Source organism: Aquila chrysaetos, chromosome 2 (genome assembly GCF_900496995.4).
Source record: "Aquila chrysaetos chrysaetos chromosome 2, bAquChr1.4, whole genome shotgun sequence".
Lineage (NCBI taxonomy): Eukaryota > Metazoa > Chordata > Aves > Accipitriformes > Accipitridae > Aquila > Aquila chrysaetos.
The window spans coordinates 34,491,783-34,510,173 of record NC_044005.1 but is presented as its reverse complement, the minus strand read 5'-3'; the positions used below and the strand labels follow the sequence as shown (position 1 = coordinate 34,510,173).

At 34.4% G+C, this 18,391-nt stretch overlaps 1 protein-coding gene across 5 annotated transcripts in view; it reads left to right on the top strand.

Annotated features, from left to right (window-relative positions):
* DPH6 (diphthamine biosynthesis 6) overlaps nucleotides 1–18,391 on the top strand; it is a 216,247-nt gene that overhangs the window by 50,800 nt on the left and 147,056 nt on the right. For all 5 annotated transcript variants that reach the window (XR_003921491.1, XR_003921489.1, XR_003921488.1 and 2 more), the window contains exons 5-6: nucleotides 949–1,067; nucleotides 13,902–13,963. Coding sequence is in view for 2 of the 5 variants with exons in the window: in XM_030001618.2 (XP_029857478.1) it covers nucleotides 949–1,067; nucleotides 13,902–13,963 (181 nt within the window). In the remaining 3 variants the exon portion in view is untranslated. The remainder of the gene's footprint in view (nucleotides 1–948; nucleotides 1,068–13,901; nucleotides 13,964–18,391) is intronic.

The window sequence follows — 18,391 nt, the reverse complement described above, 5'->3', positions numbered from 1 at the left end:
CAACTTAGTGTGCTGTTAATATATATGAAAGTAATAACAAAACCAATGAGATTATATGGGTGCAAACTATGGATTTACATGTCAACGTTAAACTGCCATTTAACTATAAAGTCTTGACACTAATACTAGTGGGTCTATTTAACATATAGGAGAAAGCCCATGTATTAGATAAACAATGATAATTGATAAATATCAATATATGTAATTTTTTAGTGTTCTGAACTAGTCCTATAGTTAAATGTTTTTAAGTTTTCAGGAACCAGACATTTTACATTTTATCACCAACTGATGGTACTTGGCAATTTGCAGAAGGGTTACCTATCAATAGTGCAAATTAGTGATTCTCTAATACGATAAACAATCAAATGCCATGTATCAAATGCTGTCTAAATATTATATGTATCAAAACAAATAATTAAATTTACATTAACAAGTTGTTACTTTGTATCACAAGCTGTGTACATTTTCCTGAGTGATTCTTTTCCTTGGGTGTTGATCCAAATCACAGGTTTGTTGAGTGTAACAGATTCAGCATATTGTACTAGTGATGTGTGCCACATTTATCAGAGAGCGGTAACTTTTGCCTTAGCAGTGTTCATAAAACGGGATCGCTTCCTACAGTATTAATTGGTTTGCATCCCTAAAGGTTTAGGAATGTGTTTTCTCATGGTTTTACTTATGTTCCCATGCAAATCTGTTTACATCAGTGAGTTGCATCTTACTTACATAGATGAATTATAGTCAGGACAAGTTTATTTCATTTTTTAAATATTAGACTTAATGTATATACTGAAATCTAGGAATACTAAAGTATTGTAATTGAAATTGTAGAAGAAAAATTATTTAAAGGTAGGAAATTGGAGAAATTAATTTTCTTTAATTTTACACGAATCAGGCTGTATAAAAGCATAATGCTTGGCTTTACCCAATTTTTTCTTTGTTTTTAAGGTGCAGAAGGCTTAATCTTCAGCCTTTAGCTTACCTTTGGCGTCGGAAACAGGAAATATTGCTCAAAGAAATTATTTCATCTAACATTCAAGCCATAATCATAAAAGTGGCAGCTTTTGGTACGTATTCAGATTCTGAGCAATAGTTGTCTACTGAAACTTGCCATGGACAAATCCACAACATAACAGAGAAAATCAGAAATTCTGTTCTATATTTTAGGATGTGAGATGTTAATATGAAGAAAAATTAAAAAAATTACATTGCTGAATAACAGTCATGATGTCTGAATAATTAATTTACCTGTATGCAATTCATTCTTACAGGAGACATGGAAAAGCTGGAAAGTAATTTTTCCTAGCATAGTCATTAAATTCCTTTTGTAATTTTTTTTCTTCTAGTTTGGTTTTGATTTGCAGTAAAGATGCATTCAGTGGTTCACAGTATTGTCATTTATAGATAATGCAGACTAGGGGCTAGACAATATTATAAAGCAACCCTGAAAGTTTTATAGAAATACAACAAATTAACATCAAACAAGATGTAATTATGTGAGCCAAAATGCTTTGTGTATCAACAGTCGTTGAGTTGGTAAAGCATATAGCAAACAGAAATAGTTTGTCATTGCCTTAGAAAAATAGTATTTATAAAATGTAGTATTTACAAAAATGTATTTACAATGTAGTTGTTTAGTATACCAGAAAATCAACATCTTTTCATTGTCAAATACGTAAAATGACGTTTGTATAATGAAGCAAATCAATATGAAAGATAACCTGTTTGTTTATTGTTTGAATGTAAAGATAAGGTCAAGTTATAGGAAGGCTTTTTGAATGACATGCTCTATAACCCTAAGAAGTGCATAAGACACATGTTAATGGTACAATATATTCATTTCAGGCCTCTGTGCAGTTTTTCATTTAAGAGTATCAGATGAGATCTTAAGCATAAAGTGTGACCAAAGGACCTTTTCTTTTTGGGTTGCTATAGATTTGCAGTCCATTGTACCAAAGAATGGCGAGTATAATACAAGAGTGTCAGTGGCATTGGTGGTTAAAGATGTATGTTAAAAAAATAACGTTGTATAATCTTGCATTAGAAGTCTGATGGCTGGTTTATCTGGGCAACTTTCACATCAAATTCCTAATGTCTGTTGTCTTTAAAGAACGCTTTCTAACAGAGTCATTTCTCCTTAAATATTAACAAGAATTGAATTATAATCCCTTTAGAGTGGATGAATTCCATGACTTTTTATTTATTTATTTATTCCTCTTTAGCTGGTATAGTTTCTAACTAGTTTTTATGTTATCACTATGATGGTCTTGCTCTTTTGTTCTCTAGGATCTACTAGGGCTGCTAGTGGGATCAGAATGATTAGAAATACCCCATTCCCTCATTCACTTACAGGTAACAGGCAGTGTAATTTAATAGCATTTTCCTGAATTTTGGAAGGCCAGTTACAAAAACACAGGAGTTGAATGCTGTGTTTTCTACTATAAAACACTTCTTTTTTAAATTGGAAAGCAAACCTGCCTTTTTTAAGGGAATAGTTTTCAGGCCTTGTAAAGTACATTTTTATATTTATGTTATTTTTCCATAAAATATAATGCTTTCATTGCTTATGCTGACATGATGAAAAAATAAAAGTCCACAAAGAATATATAACATGCTTTTTCACATCAGAAATATTTTTTAAAGAAAATATGATTTAAATAATAGATAAAACTGTTTCACCAGTAGACACTGTTGATGACCTGTGATATGCCTGAAGCAAGATGAGCTTGTCTTTTGTATTCTACAATCTTAAAAAAAACTTAAAATGCACTAGTTACTGCACAAAGAGTGCTTTGTGGGCTATTCATTGAAGGAGCGAATACCATAAATACTTGTAGATAGCAATTAGATAGAAAATCACTCCGAGATTTTTTTCCTTTTTATTTTTTTTGGTTACAGGTAAAAGAAAGATCTTATCAGAGTCAATTTCTCACCTGCCTCAGGCAGACGTAATTAGATGTAAGCAAATTTAATGGAGCTTGTGTGCTCTGGGGCCATTCTGTAATGCTTTAATAATTGCATGCCTTATTAAAGTGGATTTAAGGTATGAAGGCTGTTTAACATATCAAGTGGGAAAGAAGATAAGATACAGTTTAACTTTTTGCCTCTTAGATTAATAATCAAAGCTAAACTGCAATGAAAATATTTAAAATAACAGATTTAAGAGTCTGAAGGGTAATGCATTAGATGGTGCATTGTACAGATGTTAATGCAAGAAGCAAATCTGTAACCTGAGCTTGACATTCATCAGCGCTGGCATACTTGTACACCCGCCTTGTCCTGTTTTCCATTAACTCAGTGCCAGTATTGGCAAGGTAAAAGCCTGTCATTTTATGTAGAAAACACATAATTATGCAAGTAAATGAGCATTAGTTTAGTACATTTCCCTAAATCCACCATTACAAATTAATACCATAAACTTTGCCAGTGGCAAGAGTTTTCTATCTCAGAATAGTGTGCTTTTCCAGATGGGATACCAATTGCTTTCACTTACATGCAAAAGAAGTATTGTTAGCAAGCCTTCTTCACATGCCTTCTGTTGATCTATAAGTAGATCAGCTTGCTTTCTTTTAGGGTGTATTTCAGAGGCTTTAATGATGAGAGAAACACATTCCATGATCTAGCAGCAAACCTGAGCTATAAAAAAAAGAAAAAAGCTGCTTATGCATATTTATCTTCAGTGCCATTTTCTTGCTGCTAAAGATGCCTGTATGATGCATGACACTTTTATATTTGAAATGTACACCTCTTCAGTGGAAATCCCAGAAAGTCAGAATGAGGTTGCTTGGTAATAGCTAAAATAGAAGCAGTTATTGTTTTTAACATGTGTGTGCCTGAAATTCCAGTAATATCCATTGCTCATGCAAGGCAGTATAATATAGCACTGTGTAATGTAACAGAGACTGTAATATAACACAATAATAAGATTTGTTTTTTATATCCTTGCTCTCTGGAGACATTTTACGGATTAAAATACTAATTAACTTGCAGGGTACGCATATCAGATTCAACTTTTAATCTTGGTAACTTTATATACTGGTCTTACCTGTGCCACGTTCTAAAGCAAATTGCTTCCACTGCAGCACAAGGTGTAATAGTCAGGTGGAAGTGGGAGAAGGAGAAAGGTTACATTTGGAAGGAATCTTTGGGTTCCTCACAGCAGGGTCCTCAGTAAAAATTGAGCACAGAGTTTTATTTAGTTTTACTTATGTAGTTAACTATACCTAAATCTTGTTAAGAATTAACACTAAAACTTAAGCGCCACTATACATTTTAAAATATGACAAACTTCAGTTCTTATATATATGAGAATATAGTTGAAATTGGTTTTATGTCATGCAGTTAAAGGAGTTTGTCCTCAGTGATTCTAGTCTTTCTTGAAGTTTTGAGAGTAATGTTCACCTTCAGTAAGTTTTATAAGTGCACATTATTAGCTTGAGAAAGCAGGGGAAAAAATTGCTTCTTCAATGTTTCAGTCAAAATCGGAATATAAGCTCAAATTTCTATCTTTTATGGAATTAATATGCATTATTTAGTTTATACATTGCAGCTTGTTCCCAGTTTGGTTATAGTAACTTAATGATTTATTATTGAATTAAATACCTCCAAAAACATTGTAATTATGAGATCAGAGAATAGAAATACTAAGTTGGAAAAGAAAAACTCTTTCATGGTTAAATCATGTTTCTAACTTCTAGCTGTTCTTTGGACCACAGGAGAGAAATGATACCATAACGCTGTTCAACTGTTGGACAATAATAAAAGCTGAAACTTTGTATCAGGGCTGATTAACTTGTGGTCCTCAGCCTACATTTGAAGTGGGGCTCTTATGCCATGGCAACATGCTTTATCTTGTAGGTCTGGCTGCTATGAGTGCATCTAGACAATCTGCATGCTCAGCCATGGGTAGAGTTGAAATTACAGGGGCTGTGGAAGCCTAAATTTTGAGATGGTGTGGGCCCTAGTTGCTTACCCAGGCTATTTCCCTCCAACAATGGAGTAATGAGTCCTTAGGGAGCCATTGCCGTCTCCTGCCTGTCAACAAATCCTGAAGTTCCTTCTCGAAAATGAGCTGTCTGAAGTACATATGTTTAACGAGTCTTTTTTTCTGTGAGAAGATCTTGATGCTTGCCTCACAAGGTCAAGAAGATTGGTATACCCCTGCTGTACATAGAATCCTCTGGAAAGCTACTAGTTTAGGGATGTGTGTGTTTTTGTACATGAGCTTTTAATTTAGAGAGAGAGAATGTTACTTTTCAGTATAATGAAATCTGGAGCTTCTGTTTATTATTTAAACCTAACCACCTAGACATCTGCATTATTGTTTATTATTTGCATGCCACTAGTGTACAGAAGTGAAATCCTGACTGACTGAAATTGATAGCCAGACTCCCATTAATTTTCATGGAGGTAAGATTTAAGTATAAAGTAGCACATTAAAAAAGAACTAGCACCACACAGTTCCTGGTTAAGCTCCTGAGGATGTAGTTTGGTGTTACAGATAAACTGACCTAATATTGAGTTGCTGCCAAAAGGTTGATCTTTCCTTCACCCTTCTAGCTGAGGCTTCCAAACTACAAGTCTACTTGCTTCTGCCCCTGTAAAAGCTCCAGTGATTGTGTGGCTGCTGCTGGGTGATCCAGCAGAGAAGTATGGCTTTTTTGTGTGTGCAGGGAACTTGCTGTATAGATGCCACAGCCGCATAGAGGACAAAACTCTCTCTTTCAGTAGAAAGCTTACCACTGAATTGGGTTGGCTGTAATGTTCAATCATATCCTGAAGTAAAATTGGTGGTTGTGGGAGTTTTGTCTGTGCACATCATCTGCGCGATGGAAAGGAACAGTGTTCTTTGAAAATGTATCTCTAGTTTTTAGTACTGAGCAATTTTGAAGTCATTACAGGGGAAATTGAAGAAACTTGTTACATCATCATCACAGGGGAACATACTTGCTTCCTCTAAATATTTTCAAAAAATTCTCAGACAATTCACAAACATAACAAAAGGAAGTGAGGAACGTTTCATTGAGAAATCAATACAAGATCCCAGTTGTTTTCTTCCATATTGTATTGTAAGGATTTGTTTACTTACTTATTACTAAATAAACTAAACATTGGCATTCTTCTTAGCTAGTTCAGTTTATTTAGAGGTGATTGTTCCATTGCTTTTTCCTTGGGCAGTTACCAGATACTGGAGCTGTAATGGAGTCTATGACAGTCTTCACAACCTTTGCACTTGATAACGTTTGGTTTTATTAATATGAAAAGGACTTAATTCTGTTTATCGTAATTTGAAGTGGAACATAAAATGACCAATAATATGTTTCCAAGTACTGTCAAATTTTAATGATTGTCTATTCTGTTAGGAATAATGTATTCTAAAAAGTAGCCTTAAACTTTTATTTGAAAAATTATCCCTGAACAATGTTAAAGTAATATCTTGTATACACATGTGATAGCTTTTAATTAATTTTTATTGTAATTTTTTTCAGATTATAAATTTGGTAAATTTACGCCTATCACATACTTTAAGAAAGATACTCTTACTAGTCTTTTCCCCCTTCTAATCCTTGTTTTCCAGCTAGCACATGTTATTGTCACTGAATTTTCAAACAAAGCTTCCAAAGCTTAGTTGGTCCTTTAGAGTTTAAGTGTATTTGACACTTTTGCCTTAGGCTTGTTCCCTAATACATTTGTCTACTACCTCATTCATCTACAATATTCATATTATTTACAACAAAAGAAAAGATACCACACCTGTTTGTTCATCAAACGTTGTATGAAAAGATTTGGTAACAATTACAAAACCACAGGAGCCATTTTAGCTCAGGCCTTTTTTTTTTTTCTGAGGGAAAAGTTTCAGATGGGAAAAGATCAACATGGAAAAAATGGGAATTGTATGCAAGACCAGAAATCAATCAATCAAAAATTAGCTTGGGAATTTAAGAAGAGTAGGGTGCAAAATAGGTGTGTAAGAGAAAAGAGAACTAGGAATGGTCTTTAAGTGAAGTAAAGTTTTGATTCAGAGCAGAGCTGAAAGGTTAGAAAAATAAGATAAGAAAATAATCTTTGCATTTGGGATGTTATTTGCCTTGATGCTTGTATATGAATGACAGATACTTTGTTACTAGTGTAACATGAAGTTTTGGAAAGAGCTTTTAGTACACGGTATAAAGAAATGTTTGAAAATAAAGTGTGTAACGGAAAAAGAAGAAATGAGATTTTGTAACAGTTTGCATGAGTGGATCTAGAAACAGGTTAGAGAGAGCTATGATTCCCTCTTTGCTATCTCTTGAGCCTATAGGTAGAGATTGGGAAGGATGTTGATATTTTCAGTAGTAACAGGTGACAGGAGTTAGATTGAAAGTTGACATTCTTGAGTGCAGTGGTTCTTAAGGAGATGTCAGAGACATGGAGAGAGATGGCTTAAGAGTGGAAAGATCACTTTGCAGTTTGGGGAGATCAGATCATCTAAAGAAAAAGTGAAATGGAAGCAGCATTCTAAAAATGGACTATTAGGCATTTAAAGTGAAAGAGAAAAGGAAGTAAGGGTTCTAGTGAAGGAGAGAAGAATAGTCAGAGAACTTTGAGCTGAAAAATAGTGGAAGAAAAAGAGCTTAGTAACAGATGTCAAAAGCAGAAATAACAGAATGAAAATCAAGACGGAGAAGTGGTGTCTTGTTAATACTAGAATATTACTTGCTGCTCTTACTGTTTGGTAAGATTTAAGTTCTGGATGCACATTCACTGTGCAGACTTCTGTGCTGAAACAGAGCGTAAACTCAAACCTTTAAAGGCATATCCGTGTAGTTAGAACCATAGATGCTTGCTTTCCAGGTCTCTCTGAGTTGAAGTTTTACGAGACTTCTTGTCCTAATCTGATCCTTTGTTTCTGCTCTGACCTTTACCCTTTTGCAGGAGATCTACTGATTTCTCCTGTCAGAAGTCTCTGTTGATGGATTTGGGGACTGTGGTTTTTTAAAGGTTTATAACTTGTCTGCATGGGGATGGATTTAATGAAAGTGACACGAATTTACCACTTGCACCATGCCTCTTTCTCTGCCACTGAATCAAATTTCAATACTTTTCTTCAAAGCTTAATAGCACTAGAACTGTTCAAAGCATGGAGATGACAGGTTTTTTTAATGGGGACAAAACAGCACATCCTTTTTTATCCAAACTATGGTGCTGGAATGGTTAACTCTTAACAAAACATTACAGTATGCAAAAGTTAAAAACACTGAAAACAGATTTATATTGGCAAAGTCATACATATGTGGCTGTATGAACCGAACTTGTTATAACTTTTGTTTTAAGTCTCTGAAGTCCATTGAAAGTCCTGAGAGGAAGTTGACTAGGGCAATATTTTCAATGAGCTGAACCATTTGCTGTATAGAGTCTTGGATTTGATTAAGGCAGTTTAATGCTGTTATTAAACAATTCTTCCACAATCTCTTTTTAAACTATGAACATTTTAGAGTTTTAAAAGTATCTGCGTGAAAATATTGCCTTGTTATTTGATGAAACAATACAAAATTTCTTCAAAGACTTATTGAGGTTTTTGTTCCTGAAAACGGCAGAGCTAAGTTGCTTTGAATCCTAGATGTAACTAGAACACAAATAACTTTGATGTTAAAAAAAAAAAAAAATCACAAGAGATTACAGATAAAATTAACATTGCTGGTATGAAGAGTTTTAGAGCCTTTTACCTCTTAGAATACTAAAATTTGATGACATCAGTCTAACCTAGTTTAGAAAATATTTGATGAACTTCCGAGAAAGCAGATAAACTGTGATCCTAAATAAACAGCACGGGAAATATATCCTAGAACCGCTTCAGGATTAATATCTTATAACTTCACCACTTAGCTTGAAAAGCAGTACTGTATCTTCAGATTCCATCCCTGTAGTACTCCCATACTGGATAAATTACTCCATACAGGGGAAAAAAAAAAAAAAAAAAAAAAAAAAAAAAAAAAAAGTAGTCACATAATGAAGTTGCATGAATTTTGCTCTTTTATACAATAAATTAGAAGTATGTTCACCTCAAATCTTTTTCTTTTAGAGGTGGAGTAATTTCCAGTATTTATTACACTTTCCTTCATTTTTATATGGAAGTTATGCAGCTTTTACAATTATTTCAATGTTTTGGAAAAGGAAATTCAAGGAATCTGTCCAGTTCACCATTGTTATAGAGCCTATCATGTGTGAAAGTTATGAGGAAGTTAAGAATCAACTATGAAGCTGTCAAGTTATGCTGCCAGACAAAAAGTTCACTTCCCAGCTCTTCATGGAAATGAAAACTCAGTATGACACCAGGAATAATTTACCTCAAGGCAATTTAAGATATAGATGTACAGTGCATTAATAGCTCTGTGGCAGGTGCACTCCTACATTGTGAAGGGTATCTGATATTCCTGCACTCCTGCAGAGTAAACTTGCTTTACCAACTAATGCTTTTGTGTATGGGTTTTTCTGCGCTGTTAGAAATATACTCTTTGATTCTGTATCATTTAAAGAATAGTGCTTGATCCTGCTTCATGCAAATCAGTGATTTTGTATTGTTTACTTAGAAAGAAAAAACCCACCACATTTGAAGTAGAGGATTTCACCTTCAGAAATAATCCTATTTTCTCTGTTCCAATTCTAAGATGGGTGGTTGCAGCTATCCTTTATACTCTTTTGCTTTCTTTCCATATTTCTGTACCTTAAAGGTCCCATCACCTCCTTGTTTACTCTGTTTTCTTCCTGAAAAAGAGAGAGAGAAAGAGACTAGTTTTGGTTCCAGAAAACTTAAGTCTTTCATTGCCTCTTTTCTTATTTAAAGTTCTAAATAATTCTGCTTTTGGTGAGCAGCTGATTAGGATCTTTCCAGAAACCTTATTGTGCATCATACTGCCCTCCATCATCAGAAGTTAAGTCTCAGTCCCTGACATTCATGATGGCAGTTACTAACCTTCTCAACAATAGTTCTCTAGAAAGAAAAAGAAGGGAACTTTAAATTGCTGTAACTTTAAAACAAGATCCAATTTTTTCTCCAAAAGTCTATGCTAATTCTATATATATGAAATTTCAGGAATATTGATAATAGATAGTGACCTTGGATATTTGTTTTTAACCTTATTTTATGGAAGAAGTCAGAGAGGAATAAGATGTACTTTTTGGATGGTACGGTTGGTTAGTCAGGAAAGGACAGAGGTTTTTCCCTGTATTATCAACAGATAATGGTTAACTCATATTTTATTGATGTGTGTGTGTGGTAGTGATTCTTTTACAATGTGTTCATGTGTTGTGGGTTAGAGTTTGGTTCAGTGTAGCTTTTAGAAGAACTTTATGTACCACCATTTCTTAAAACCAATAATTACGATTTATTTTTATTTATTCAGCATTTTACTAAGAGGTGAAAGTAGAATTTTTTATAAAAAAATACTTTCTTAAAAATCAAGACTATTTTAAATTCTGAACATGTATAAAACATGTTCTTGTTAGTAAGATGAGGCTTCAGAATATGGGTTTTATCAGCTGAATGTAATGCCATGAAAATGGAACTTGATTTTCTAATGGTCTTGAAAAATGCAGGTAATATCAGGTAGTTACCCCTCAGGTGAGGGCTTTATGCTATACTAATACATGTGTACAAAGTGAACCATTTAAAATACGGTTCTTTTGCATAACTTAACACTAGTGAAATGCCTTTTAGTAATGTTCTTTGGTACATTTTTTTCACTACAGAACAAACCCCTGAATTTCTGCCCCAGTCTTTGACATTGCTGCAGTTCTCTACAGCATTTGTCTTGTGGCTGTGCATAAGAGGGCTGTGCAGCCATTGTTGATATCTGCAGGAAGGAGTTCTGCTCCTGTCAGTGGCTTTATCAGGAATTACAGATGGAGTAGAAATTACTTTGAAGTGATTATACCATTTGTGCTATCACATACTGATTTTACAGTAAAACTAGGCCACAAAACTGGAGGTGAGAGCACAATTTGCTTTACTGAGCACTGTTAAAAACAGCATTATCAAATCTTTCGAGATGTTTCTGTCATCATATACTGGTCTGTCTCAAAGAAATAAAGCCCCACTTGCTCTCTTGACAGCACATAATAAATTGGCTGATGTAGTTCAGTTGGAGAGTTAAAAATGCATTGAAAATAATGGGGCATAACATTCTAGGGTTAACATTTATTCATAGATGATGCAATTAAATAAAATGGGCATTAACTTCAAGGTCAGTCAGTAAAGTAATAGAAGTGAATATTTTAATTGAATTGTAATTGCTTCCCATTGATACATGCAAGTTAAGTAAAATAGATGTCACTGCTGCAAGTTATAGTTCCCTTCCTAATTAATTTCTTAATTCTACACACAGTCATCCAGGCCCTGGACCTTGTTGTTGGTTTATCCACCCATCCAGCTTTCTTCACATCTAGTTTCATGGAGGAAAAATCTGGAGGATGTGGTTAAATGGAATGTACTAAGAATTTACAGTACATTGTTTTTCTTTTTAGTCTAAGTAATTTTAAGAATCTGAATCAATCTACCCCTTTGTTTAAAGAAAAACATACCAAATAGAAGTATAGATTCATATTAACTGGTTTTTAAGTATGGTTATAGATACTTTATTATACTAATGGTAGCAGTAGACATACAGCTTCATCTATACATGCGTACCATTAGAGATTCGAGATGTGGGTTGCTGGTTCTGCTAATTACAGGTTACATTGGTTCTTGATGCCTTTAGCAGACAGTCTCTATTCACTCACAATACAAACCTATTAGAAACTAAAGGAAATAATATTTTTCAAAAGAAAGACAAGCTATCAAAAAATGGAATTCTACTGAGAAGCAGAAGGGGTGCATTGCACTTTCACAGATTTTCATGTAGGTGTGGGATATTACTGAAGAGTTTACCCATAGTGTATACATAGGCAATTTATTTGTATTTTGTATACTATTTGTATAATGGTTTCCTTAAATTACTGTTTTGTGTTCATTAGGGGGCAGAACAGTAGGTGTTATCCTTCTTAATATCAAAGAGAAGTTGTGAAAGAAATAATATGTTAATGTGTCTGGTTCTGACAACTTTTTCCCTTCTCACATGTTTGTAATGTATCCCTTGGTTTAAATTTAAAGGAAACAAATTTGGTTTTATCAAGGACAGGGGTTGCTTTTCTTAGAAAAGTAGTTATATTACTGAAGAATGTTAATGTGAATGTGTGAAATGAGTACTGTAATGTGCTACTCATTGTTTGTTTTAAGAAAAAATGCTTATGTAGCCTAATACTCATCCCATTAAAATCAAGGACATAATGCTAAGCTGGTGTAAGTTGGAAGACATCACCAGAATCACTGGAACTATTGAAATGAAATTAAGATATTTCAAAATTATTTCAACAAGCATAAATTATCATTATCTTATATCTAGCAATACACATTTTTAGTCCATTAATAAAGAACAATAAACCAATACCAAAAAAGAATAGAGGGAGGAAAAAAACTCAGTCCTCTTTCACTTTAATTATTAAGCAGTTTTTAAAGTGTTCCTCTAGATAGTAAGGGAATTTTTAATGTGCTTTAATGAAATATTTAAAAACTTTCTTAATGTTTTGAGATCTCATTCACTCTTACTTGTTTTAGTTTCACAGGAATTTAAATATACCAGTACTATCATTGTAAAAATTAAAAGGCGTATCAGCTATTTGAACTCAGCAACAACTTTATATAATACTATGCCATACATTTATATAACAGCTTTCATCATCAATGATCTAAAGTGCTTTACAAGGTACATACTTCAGAAATGGCTTCTAAATGGAGTCATTCTGGTGGCAGCTCGTTAATGATACCCATTATTTTATAAAGCAGTAGAGTAGGAAAAAATAGACAAGTATTGCGATCAGTACAAAAAAACCCCTCAAACCACAATAATTAAGAGTAGTAAAAAATGTTATCACTGAAAATTTTCTAGTGTTCCTTCACTTTCAGAAGTCATCCTTTTGTTTTTTCTTATTTACTTCGTGTGTAAAGACCTTTTGACCACTTAGTCTCAAATCCAACTAGGTTATTTATTTGGTTGAAGAAGATGTCAGCTCTTGAAACAGTTGTTCCTGGATGTTTTTTATCCCAGTACTGATTTCTGCCAATTATTTGATTTATTCCTGAGAAGTGACCATTTAACAGCCATGAGCTGGCAAAACTCAAAGTGAAAAAGCTGAAACAGGAACACAGAGGGGCAAGTTAGAGAAATTATCAAACGTTAATAGGGCTTACTTTTTTAACAAGAAAAATAAATCAAAATGTAGACATCATACAGAATATTTTGTGATGGATCAAAAGGTACAACATTCAAGACTATAAGTCTGAGTTTTCTTTATATCTCCATCCTTTTTAATTCTTACCTTTTTTCTGTGGGTCACACACACACAGGATGTGATTTAGCAAAAGAGTTTTTACTGTGGAAAACAGTCTGTGTCCCTTCCAGCAATTTGCAGGAACTATAAAAAATTAACTTGTATTTTAATTTAATTGGTATCTAAAAAGGTAACTCCTGACTCAAAGAGGTAATTTCTGTGTAGTATTTTTATTACCGTGGACCGCGTGTTGACTTCACTGGTTAGTGAATTTTCTAAGAAAGGAAAACAACAGCTTTTCCAGTTTACTTGCAGTAGAAAGGTGATTGGCCTTATTTTTCCACAAACATGGAAACCAGTTGCCCAGAGGGGATAAAAGAAAATTCTGACTAAGTGTGTTTTCTTTAGGATAGAAATGATTTTAGATACAGTGGGACTACTTTCTAAGGGAGATGTGCTACATTTGGGGAGAGAAAAAAAAAAAAACCACACCAGTCTTTCTTGATATCATAACAGTACTTTATAAAAAATATTTTTACACTTTTTTTTTTCCCCAGGTTTAGACCCAGATAAGCATCTAGGAAAAACTCTGGATCAAATGGAGCCTGATCTTTTGGAGGTGAGTATTACTTAGAGGATACTCGTACAGGTAAAGTTGCAATTAAAAAGTAGCATAGGCAGAAATTCAGTAAAATTAACTTAATAAAAAATTACTTAGTTACTTTCAGAAATTAGGTGCTAACCCAAGGCTTATCTTTCTATGTAGATTGTCGTGTAGATCCCCAGTGGGATGGGGGAGAAAATCAGGAAAAGAAGTAAAACTCGTGGGTTGAGATAAGAATGGTTTAATAGAACAGAAAAGAAGAAACTTAATAATGATAATGATAACACTAATAAAATGACAGCAGTAATAGTAAAAGGATTGGAATGTACAAATGATGCACAGTGCAGTTGCTCACCACCCACTGACCGACGCCCAGTTGATCCCCTTGCGTCAATCCCCTCGCCCCCACTCCCCCCAGTTTCTGTACTAGATGGGACATCACATGGTATGGAATACCCCTTTGGCCAGTTTGGGTCAGCTGCCCTGGCTGTGTCCCCTCCCAACTTCTTGTGCCCCTCCAGCTTTCTCGCTGGCTGGGCTTGAGAAGCTGAAAAATCCTTGACTTAAGTCTAAACACTACTTAGCAACAACTGAAAACATCAGTGTGTTATCAACATTCTTCTCATACTGAACTCAAAACATAGCACTGTACCAGCTACTAGGAGGACAATTAACTCTATCCCAGCTGAAACCAGGACAGTAGAATATAAGCCTCATATACGCACTTCCAATATGAAAAACATTCTTTCTGGAGGTAGTTCACAAATTGTGACAGTGTCTTTAAAACAAACTAAAGGCAAGAAACCTCAATGTTAAGGGAACACTAACTTGTATGTCAATAAGATAAAGCTAAATAATTGCATGCAAGTTCGAGACTTTCACAGCAAGGAATGGTAGTAGCAAAATCATAGGTGATACAAAACTTCCCCACATATCCACATCTGAAGGTTTCGTACCATTTTTTACAGTCAGACTACATACAGCAGGGCCCTTCAAAAATGGAATAAGAGGTTTATTACTGAGGATGTACGTAATTCTGTACAAAGGGTTATGTAGTACTCAAAGCAGGAAAATGCTTGTAGGCAGAGCTAGTAGATTTATTTAAAGAAAAATTATTTAACTAGGGAAAAAAAGAGTCCAGATTTTGTACATGAGTCTTGTTTGAGGTAGAAGCATCAAACATCAAGCTAAGTACAGTTTAACAGCTCTGAAAGTGTCTTTTCATATTTGTATATGACAAAGCCAATTTACCACACTTCCTTGTCCTCGAGTCTGTTAAAAACCCACAACTACTTGCATGTTTGGCTATTAAGACAGTCTTGCTGTAACTTTTATCAGTGTAAGCTCTCTAAATTTGTGCAAAACAATCTCCTAAAAATACTTTTTATTGTTAATCTGGGTAGTTACCGTTCTGCGTGGCTTCATAAGCAGTTTTTCTGGAACAATTAAGGGCAGGGCAAACTTGCAGAAGAGAAAGAAAAAGTAACCAGAATTTGTTAGGAGCTTTAAAAATCTCTTTTACTGCTGAAAGATAGTGGAGTTCAATAGGAATTACATCTGGAGTTTAACTTCATTTTGTTAGTCATTTTACATGGCTGGAGAGAAGGGGATAGATAATTGGTACTTCGCAAAGCTGAAGAGGAAGAATGAAGGTCCATGACATTCAAATACTCTTACTTGAAGAGAATGTTTTTGGCCTGTTCTTAGCTTGAAGTTTGTTGCTTCTGCTTCAGAGCTGGAGAATCTGCACAGAAATCTCCCCTCCTCTCCCTGCTATATAGACTAGTTGATGTAAAAATCCCATTCATTCTCTCTTTTTGTAAGTCTTGCTTCACTTAAATCTTTAGATCATCTTGACTACAGTAAAGGTTCAAGGTTAGCAGGGGATGGGAAGGAGATGTGTTTTCTCCTGCTCCAGAAAAAGGGAAGGAAGGAAAATAGGGAAGTAAATATCTTCCTAAATACTTGTAGTAGGGGTAAAAAAGCAGTGGCAGAGACATACAGTAGGAGTACACAAGAGTAAGTATATATTAACTAGATATATAAAATATTCATTCATGTTGTGTCATTAGCAGATGTTTTATTTCATGGGGTGGTAATAAAGGTACACTTAAAACAGTAAGTAGTTGGTAAATCTTGGGATATGTCTAAGATCCAAGAACATTTAGAAGAGGGAGTGGATTTATCCTTTCTGAAAAGTATAGATTGGATTTCTACAGGAAAAGGAAGGAGGAGGGCATGTGTGCATCAGTGAGCTTTTGGATTAGGTAATACCTAATTGAACACTGAGCTAACTTTGAATTGGAAACTGTATTAACATGGCTGTTCAGCTTAGCTAATAAGCCACTGAGAACTAGAGTCCGCAAGTTTCAGTTCACCACTTGTGAACATGGTTAGACGGCTTCCAGGAGCTTGACTGCTAAGTTGGCATTGCACTGCGTGAACATGCCAGACTGGAGTCTTCGTTGCACCCCATGTTTGTGTCATAGGCCTGCTCTGACTCTAGCATGCTGTATAGTGCAAGAGACTAACATTACTGCGGAAAAGCAGTTTTACTGACATGTGAAGTCATGTTCTGCATGTACCATAGAAAAGGCTACTGATTGATAAATTACCAGAAAGGTTGTTTGGAAGATCTTTGGAGTCATGAGTAAATAATTTAAGAGTACGATAAACGTTTAAGTGCTCCTCCCACAGTTTGTTGCTGCAGATCACTTAAACAATGCTTCTGTTTGTCAGAGCTGTTTCTTTAGAATCTTAACAAGTGCCAGCTAAGGAAGGGTAAAACTTTGTAATCATGAAACAATGAACAATTTACTGTGGAGCGGATTTAACAGAAGCATCAACTTTACTGTAATATCAGTACCGTACTGGTCAGTCACATTTGGATGAATTAATATTTATTTGGGACTAGTTAAATAAACCAAAAAGGGGAAAGTACAGTCCCTGCATTCACAGAAAGTTTCTGTTACCAAAATTCAGGTTACAACTTCAATGGGGCTGCAGATGGGTAGCTACTTGCCTCAGTTGAATCAGTAGTCTGTCTTTAAAACTATAGCAGCAAGTATTGCAATTTTAGATATGTTAATAGGGTATAATTAAAGTAAGGCTTAAGAAGTATTGTTCTCCATTTGATTTCACCATCATTCATTTTAAAAAGAAAATAATAAACTAAGAAATCCAGAAGTACCTGGTATTTTGGGGAATTAAGTGTATTCTTCTTGATGTTTGGCTCAAGTGAAGTGATTCTTACTTACTTGGTTTCATTGAAATTCTTGCTGTCATGGTTTAATACTTCTTGAAACCCACATTTGCAGGTTTTATCTTTTATTGATACAACAATAAACAGAGCAACAACTGCATAGCTTAAGGTGTAGAACTAGTAGGGCATTCTGACCCTACTTGGACCTGGTTGTCAGGCCATTGGACTGCACAACTGATTATTTGTTCATGTAGCTGTTTCTTGTGCATATGCATGCTATGAAAGTCAAAGTCAGTACAAATAAATTGTTTTTACTGGATACTTAGTTGGCCTTAAGGCCTAATAAAAGCAAATCATTAACTATAAACTGAAGAGAAATGTTTAGGTTTATGATGTGAAAAATACTCTTTTGCAAAGCAATGAAGTCTTCAGCATCAGAAGTTCTGGTAGACAGAATGTGAGAGCAAGGAGTTCACGGTTTTCAGTAAGGAGGAGAGATAAAATTTAATATTCTGACCATACCAAAGCAAACACCATAATAAAGTAATTTTTAACATTGCACATCCCCAAAACTACCACAGCTTTATATACTCTTGTATCTTTGATTTGTGTTGTATTATCTAACCAGTAATTTCAAATTTCTTGTTGCTTTTTTCCAATTTATGCTTTTTCCTATTCTTGTGGGATTTTCTTTTGGGTTCTCCATTGACTTCTAATGTTACTTTACATAGCTGTTTATTCAGCTAGGTGCAGGGTTTGTCATTACAGCTTTTTCCTTAGTGTGGTGTGCAAGTTTGTGAGAATTTTTGCAGTTCTGTTTAAAATTAATTAAATAGTCTTCTACGTGTTCTTTGGTTTTCTTGAAAGCCAGTTTATATCTTCATAAGTTCAGTGCCCAGAAAAATGCCAGTGTTGAATATAAGAGGGTCTTTGATACTGAACCACGACATATATGACATGTTGAGTCATTTGGGATTGGTAGGGAATATCCTGCTTTACGTTTTAGCATATATTCACAAAGTTCAACTTCTCTGATACTACAAATCAGGAATTAGGACTTTACTTACTTAATTCTTTTTTATACTAAAAGTTTACCTTAAGGAACAGGCAATAAAATCAAAATCAACTTGTATTACTATAATATGCCTATTATAATTTGTCTTTTGGACATACAAGAAAGCAGCATGAAGTAATCATTTTCTTTTTAGAAAAAATCTCGTTGGGCATTATAAAAGGTGTGT